Source organism: Myotis lucifugus, unplaced genomic scaffold, assembly GCF_000147115.1.
Source record: "Myotis lucifugus unplaced genomic scaffold, Myoluc2.0 scaffold_465, whole genome shotgun sequence".
Taxonomy (NCBI): domain Eukaryota; kingdom Metazoa; phylum Chordata; class Mammalia; order Chiroptera; family Vespertilionidae; genus Myotis; species Myotis lucifugus.
The window spans coordinates 392,838-400,041 of NW_005871513.1; the positions used below are offsets into that span (position 1 = coordinate 392,838).

At 55.2% G+C, this 7,204-nt stretch overlaps 1 protein-coding gene across 2 annotated transcripts in view; it reads left to right on the forward strand.

The window, feature by feature from the left end:
* Positions 1-2,213: 2,213 nt before the first annotated feature.
* The window catches only part of SET (SET nuclear proto-oncogene), an 11,665-nt gene continuing 6,674 nt past the window's right edge, over positions 2,214-7,204 (forward strand). Inside the window, exon 1 of one of the 2 annotated variants that reach the window (XM_006103145.3) lies at positions 2,214-2,406. In XM_006103145.3, coding sequence (XP_006103207.1) covers positions 2,298-2,406 — 109 coding nt within the window. In that variant the 5' untranslated portion in view covers positions 2,214-2,297. Of the gene's footprint in view, positions 2,407-6,754; positions 7,170-7,204 lie in introns of those variants that run through there. The other variant, XM_006103146.3, reaches the window with a different exon arrangement.

Below are 7,204 nucleotides of genomic sequence, written 5' to 3' on the forward strand. Positions count from 1 at the left end.
AACCCAGTTATTTTCCTCATGACCTGAGGCAAATCACTTCTCTCAGGTCTCAGCTTGCCCACCTGTAAAAACCAAGACACTGTGACTTTCAAAATGTCTTAGAAGGAGCCCAAAGTTGCTCTGAAGCTGACAAAGGGAGGGATGGAGGGGAGCGAGAGGTCATGGTGGGGGTCTGCCACCAGAGACCTCAGCTTGTTACCGGTATTGACATCACTGACTTATGCCTGCGATGTATTTATTTATTTATTTATTTATTTTAATTGATTTTTTTTTTGAGAGCGAGAGAGGAAGGAAGAGGGAGAGAGAGATAGAAACATCGATGCATCAACATTGATGGGGGCTGCCTCCTGCATGCCCTGCTGGGGATCAAGCCCAAAACCCAGGCATGTGCCCTGACCGGGAATCGAACCCGGAACCTCTGCATATCTTGATACATGGGTTGACACTCAAACGCTGAGCTACATTGCCCTGGCGGAGATTTATTTTGTTAAGAGGGTAATTGATGGGAAGAAAAAAAAAAAAGGAAAATCACTGAATTAACTCAGATGTTGCAAACTCATGGACCATAGGCCTGACCAGCCCCACCAGCGTGGTTCAATGGTTGAATGTGGATTCCCAGTCAGGGCACATGCCCAGGACGATCAATGATTCTCTCTCCATCACTGATGTTTCTATTTCTCGCTCCCTCGCCCTTCCTCTTTGAAATTAAACAAACAAAAAAAAGTTTTAAGAAGAGAAAGTGGGCCCTCACCAGTTTGGCTTAGTGGATAGAGCACTGACCTGTGGACTGAAGGTTCTATTCCAGTCAAAGGCACAGGGTTGCAGGCTCGATCCCCAGTGTGGGGTGTGCAGGAGGCAGCAGATCAATGATTCTCTCTCATCATTGAGTTTTCTATCTCTCTCTCTCCATCTCTGAAATCAATAAAAATATATTTTAAAAAAGTAGCCTGATCACATTCACATATTTCATTTAATCCACATTTTTCTTTTTTTAAAATTTATGGATTGATTTGAGAGAGAGAGAGAGAGAGAGAGAGACAGACATCAATTTATTGTTCCACTTATTTATGCATTCATTGGTTGATTCTTGTATGTGCCCTGACCAGGGATTGATTGATGTTTCTATCTCTCTCTCCCTCTCCCTTCCCTCCTGAAATCAATAAAAATATATTAAGAAAACAAACAAACAAACATCAATGATGATAGAGAATCATTGATCGCCTGCCTCCTGCACACCCCCTACTGGGGATGGAGCCCACAACCAGGCATGTGTCCTTGACTGGAATGGAACCTGGGACCCTTCAGTCCGCAGGCCGATGCTCTATCCACTGAGCCAAACCAGCTAGGGCAACAGGTTATTTTTGTATTATTTTCCATATGTATTATTTTTTCCTTAGGAGCAACTGTAAACCGACTCTTGCCCCACCCTGCATTGGTGCTCAGAGGTATGCATTTCTGTTGGGGGGATGGCCCGGAGCAGAACTGCTGGGTGACCGAGTAAGTCAGCACAGACTTCCGCTCTGGTGGAGCTGGCAGATTCCAGTGACGGTACCCACCTACCTCCACTAACTACTGGGAATTCCACTCGCCTGCCTTCCACCCGCGTGACTACCCGACAGGGCCCCGAAGGCATTGGGGTTTGTGACTCCCAAGCCTTCAGCAGCTTCTTTGAACTCCTAACCCTTCTCTCCTTTTCTGAAAAGAGTGACGAATGAATGGCTGTTCGCCAGGGGACCCGCTTCTCCCTCTTTGCAATTTCTGATTGGGAATCCTTTATTTCAATATTCACGTCTCCCTCCGGGCTGAGACCTGGAGGGGGTGGGAGTGGGAGGGAAGGACCAGGGAACATTCCAGGCTGGGGGGAGGCCGGGTCACATTTAAGTTTTCTGGAGGCCAGAGGGAGAAAGAAGAAGAGAAGGTGTCCGCACTGTCTGCTGAGGGGCTTTCCGAGGGGATGGGGGTGGGCTGCGGGCGTCGCCGGTCCAGACCCGGAGGGGCCGGGAGAGCACAGCCGGCTTCCCGGAGGAAGCACGCCCCCCGCCCCCGCCCCCTCCGGCCGGGAGGCCCCGGAGAAGTGCCGGGAGGACTCAAAGAAGTTGGTCTTGATTGGCGGGTGGGAGAAAGGGATGAGGCTGGGGGAGGGGAGAGAGGTGTGCGCGCTACTGTCATGTAAATAGCTCTTCGGGGCAGGGCGGCTCCGGGCCGATTTAAACCTCCCGCACCTGGGCGGTCCCAGTCTCCGCGCGCCTTCCAGCCCCGCCACTTCCCTGCGATCGGCTCCTCGGACCTCCCGCGGCATGGCCCCCAAACGCCAGTCCTCGCTCCCGCCGCAGGCGAAGAAACCCAAAGTGCCTGCAGCCCCCAAGCCGGAGAAGAAGCCGGCCCCTCCGGACGTGCCGAAGGGAGGTAGGTGCCCGCGCCGCGCTCGCTGGGGAGGGACGGGGTTGGCGGAGACCGACTTCTAAGTGATTTTCTCCCCCTGCCTCGTCTCCTTCCATCGTCTGAGCTGTGATCCCGGGTTCCCCTGGCGGGACTGCAGGCACAGGGTCGCGTGGATGAGGCTTCTCGGGAGAAAGAGCCGAAGGGGGAAGCTGGGCGACCCCGAGCACGTGGGAGCTCGTCCCTGCCCCCACCCCACGCCAGCACCTACTCCCAGCTCCTCTCCCAGCCCCCGGGCTTCCGGGATCCCCGGCCTCGGTCCGTACCACCGCCGGCCACCCTGAGGCTGGGGGAGACTCGGGTGACCCTTTCCTCTCTCTCACCCGCCACAGCCGCGGGATCCTTAAGTGTCCCGGCGGTCCTACCTCCAAAACCTCGCATATCCCTCCACCTCGCTTCCCTGCTCGGCCGCCGCCGGCCCACATTCCGGTTACCTCCTCCTCCTCCTCCTCTCGCTTCCAGCTTCCTCCGCCCTTCCAGCGCGCAAAGCCAATCACGTGACTCCCCGGCTTAAAACCCTTCCTCTTGCTTTCCCATTGCCCCGAGGTGTAGACTGAGATTTCCAGGGCCCCGCCCCTCGGGCCCCAACCCCCACCTCCCACCCCCGACCTCTCCATGTGCTGGCCCCCTCCAGCACCGTGTACTCTGTTCACCTCTTGGGGCTCTGTTCTCTCTCCGTGGAACCCTGACCCCCACTTCTTACCTCTCCTTACCTGTGCGAGTCTCCTTGTTGCCCAGCTCTCTGCGGAAAAGTCGCTTCTTACCCGCACGCAGTCTCCTTTGAGCTGCGGCTGCTGGGCTAGGAGTTCCCTTGTTTTAAAAGACAAACATTTTTATTGAGTTCAGAGAGGAAGGAAGAGGGAGAGAGAGATAGAAACATCAATGATACGGGAGAATCATTGATTGGCTGCCTCCTGCACGCCCCCCACTGGGGATGAAGCCCGCAACCCAGGCATGTGCCCTTGACCTGAATGGAACCTGGGACCTTCCGTCCGCAGGCCTGCGCTCTATCCACTGAGCCAAACCGGCCAGGGCTAGGAGTTCCCTTTTTTTGCCCTTGCAGCTCCCGGGGTCACCCCAGCGTGGCCCTTACATCAGTACTTTGTAATTGTGGGTTTCATGTCTGCCCCTCGCCTCATTAACCCTTAACTTGGAGGTGAGGACTGCATTTTGCAGACACACAGCTTGGAGCTGGGCACGAAGTGGATTGTTCTGGTGATTAGGCCTCCCTGCTAGAGCGGGGGTGTGGTGGGGCCTTCATGGAGGATGGGTTTGGGTAGGTGGAAGGCAGGATGGCATCGTCCTAGGGAAACCGCAGGCTCAGTGGGGAGGGGCTGGGGCTAGGGGTCTGAATCTCCCTAATTTGCAGACTTGGCAGAGGTGGAAGGAGCGAGTCCTCATCCAAGTGTTCCTAGGGATGTGCTGGGGGACAGGCAAGCCTCCTGCCCAGGTGGCAAAGCTGAAGGCCGGGGTTTGAAACCTGGCTTTACCTGGCTGTGACCTTGTTGGGCAAGTGACATCACCGGTGTTTCTTTTCTCTTGTGTGAAATGGGCTCAACATTTACCCAGTTCTTAGGCTGGTTGTGAGGTGGCTTAAATAGAAGTGAACCACGTAGGACCCTGACTGGCACAGACTCTGGGCTCCTGAGATGGGTCAACTCCTTCCTACTTGTGAGCAGCACAGTGTAGGCGAGGGCTCCTGGTCTCCTTCCGCTTAGCATCTGACCAGGAGCTGCACCACAGTCATCCAACCCAGATGACAGCTCATGCCACTCACTGGGCACTGATCTGCCAGGCACTGTGCTGCGAAGCACTTCTCCGCCCGTCAGCCCTCACAACAGCAGCGCAGTGGGTAATAACCCCATTTTGGAGATCAGAAAGAGGAGGCTCAGAAGTGGGTGTTTGTGTGTTGGATTTCCTCTTCATCCTGGGACGCTGCGGCACTGTTGGGAACACCAACATCTCTCTGTTCCATTACTTAAGCCATGGGCTTCTCCTTCAAAGAAACTGGGAAGGAGAGGAGAGGGCGGAGTTCTGAGTGAGGCCCAGGAGTGTGGGCCGGGAAGAGGGCACAGTGGATGAGTTATCTCTTGGTGTGTCCAATGCCACTCCCTTATTTACTGGAACTTTTGCCCTTTGTCTTTCTCTTCCACTTCCTAGTGTGTGATATTGCACTCATTTAAAATTTTTTTTCCTTTTTATTGAATTTTGGGTGACACTGGTTAACAAAATGATACATATTTCAGCTTCGTATGCATCTGGAGTGCAGTGAGTAAGGGCTGGGGTTGTTGAAGGCTCTGTGGAGCTTCTGCAGATGCCTGGGAAACAGGTAGATCGGCCACGGAGGGGATGCTGTGGGTCACTGGTATCTACCTTTGAACATGCTTTGTGTAGCTGCAACCCTCCGCACAGTGTTTTTCAGGATGTTTCATCCTATTTGTAGGTCATGAAATCATTTCAGTGGCGTGCACCCTGATCTAAAGAAAGAAAATAGAAGATTAAGGGACACATCACACTTAGTTAAGGGGAAAGCATTGTTTTGTGTGTATTTGTGCGCCGGGTTCTTGATGTCAGTTGCACCTCTACTGTAGGTCATGCCCCAAATGGAAAAACTCTGTCGAAGAGCAGGCGCTTGCTCTCCACTAGCCTGAGTGAGAATCTTGGCTCTGCCACTTGCATAAAAAAATTGCATTTATCTGTGCAGTAAGGATATTGATACCTGCCTGTGTGTCATGAGGATTGAATGAGAAAAGGCATGTGCTTATCACAGCCCGTGGTCCAGGGTCCATGCTTAAGCAATGCTCTGGAGCCTGGTATTTCTTTCCAACTCAGTAACATCACAATGGTGGCAGGAAATTGGCCATAATGAGAGTATGTATACACCACCAGAATCAGCAAATGCTGCAAATCAGGGGTTTTGGTGTTTTGTTTTGTTTTTCTTCTTCTCTTCTGGGATCTGGTTGTCAAACATTTAATAATACTTCCTTTACACCTGTGCAATTGGGGTAGGTATGGATGGAGCTGGACTCGATTGAGATTCAGGTTTGGAAGGGAAGGATTAGATGAATTTCTGGGTTTTTGAGTGAGTCCCCAGAAGATATTTGTATTCTGTACCCATGGACTGGATGCCAATTACTTAACATTTATTGATCACTTCACCACGGACTATCTTGAGCAATAAAGAAAGACACTGTGCTTGTTGGAAGGCAAATGATCCAATCTCAAATTCTGATTACAAATGCCCAGGGAAGCTTTTTAAGGTCCATGACTAGGGGCCCTGGAGGAAGGAGTAGAGTGAGGTGCATTTGCATTACCTAGAAAGCATTATTTTAACAGGAACGCCTTGGCCCTACTTAATGGTTCAAGACCTGGCCTCTAAAGCAGGCCTTTGTTGGTTGGCCCTATCATCTGGGACAGGGCGAATGAATGCAACACCTTTCTATTGGTCAGTTGTGTGGCCTTAATGAGGTGCACGCTGCACTTTGCCAGGAACGGGCCCTAGGTAGGGTTTCTTGCAAGCATCAGGCACAGGGTTGGGCCAAAAGGACCCACTTCCCTGCCTTCAGAGGACTTCTACTTCAGTTCGGCCCTGTTTAAATGTTACCACTGACCCATGTCCCATTTGTCAGCCTTCTTTGCATTTTATCATTTTATAACAAATAGGTTGGGAGGGGAAGTGACTTGCCCAAGGGCATACAGCCTGCTGGGCAGAACTTGCACTTTTTAAAAGCCAGGAAAAGGCCCTGTGAGTGAACTGGGCAGCTTAGGGCTTTGCAAAGCCCGAGTGAGTAAAAATAGCAGTTTCCCCATCAGGAAGGTAGGATGGAAGCACTCCCTCCTCTCCCCCACGGAGGGCTGCCCTAGCCTTGTCCCGGGGCGCAGAGCCAGGGGTGGGTGCATTTCTGGGTCCCCATGCTACTACGAGGCCTGCACTTCTGGGGGGCTGCGAACTCCCCTCCACCCTTCGGAGAAGGGAAGCCGCTTCTCCACCACGTGATGCGCTCGTCCCGGGGGCCTGCGCGCGGCGCGGCAAGGCCCCGCCTCTGGCCGCTGCGCGCCGTAGCGCGCAAATGTCCCGGGTCGGGCTGGAGAAGGGGAAAGCGGGGGAGGGGAGCGCGGCGCGGGGGGCCGGCCCCGTACGTCGCCGCGTTCCTTCCTCCCGCCTCTTCGCCAGGCCCTGTGTCTCCTCGCCGAGGCTCCGCCCCCTCGTCCCGGCGCCCCAGCCAATGGCCGGCGGCGCGAGCCACTCCGGCCGGGGGTGGGGCTTGCGCGCGGGCCTGGCGCGCCTGCGCAATGCCGCCCGCCCCTCGCCGAGAGGAGGAGGTGGAGGAGGAGGCGACTCGGGGAGAACGAGCAGCGAGCTGGATCGCGGAGCGTGAGTGAAGGAGCCCAGCCGCTGGCCCGCCCGCCGCCGCCTCCCCTCCGTAAGCAGTAGCCCGGGCCGGGGCCCGGCACGCTGCCCCAGCCTCTCCCTCGTCGTCAGGCCGCGAGGGCAGCGCGCGCAAGGCAGGGGGAGGGAGAACGAGCGGCGCGGGAGGAGGCGGCCGGACCGAGCGAGCGCCCGCGCGCGTGTGGCGTGAGGGGAAGCCGCTGCCCGCCCCCTTCGCCTTCCCTTCTCTCCCCCTCCCCGCTCCCCCCCCGACCGCGGAGCAGCACCATGTCGGCGCCGGCGGCCAAAGTCAGTAAAAAGGAGCTCAACTCCAACCACGACGGGGCCGACGAGACCTCAGGTGAGGAGCAGGCGAGGCGGGGGCCGGCCCGCGCC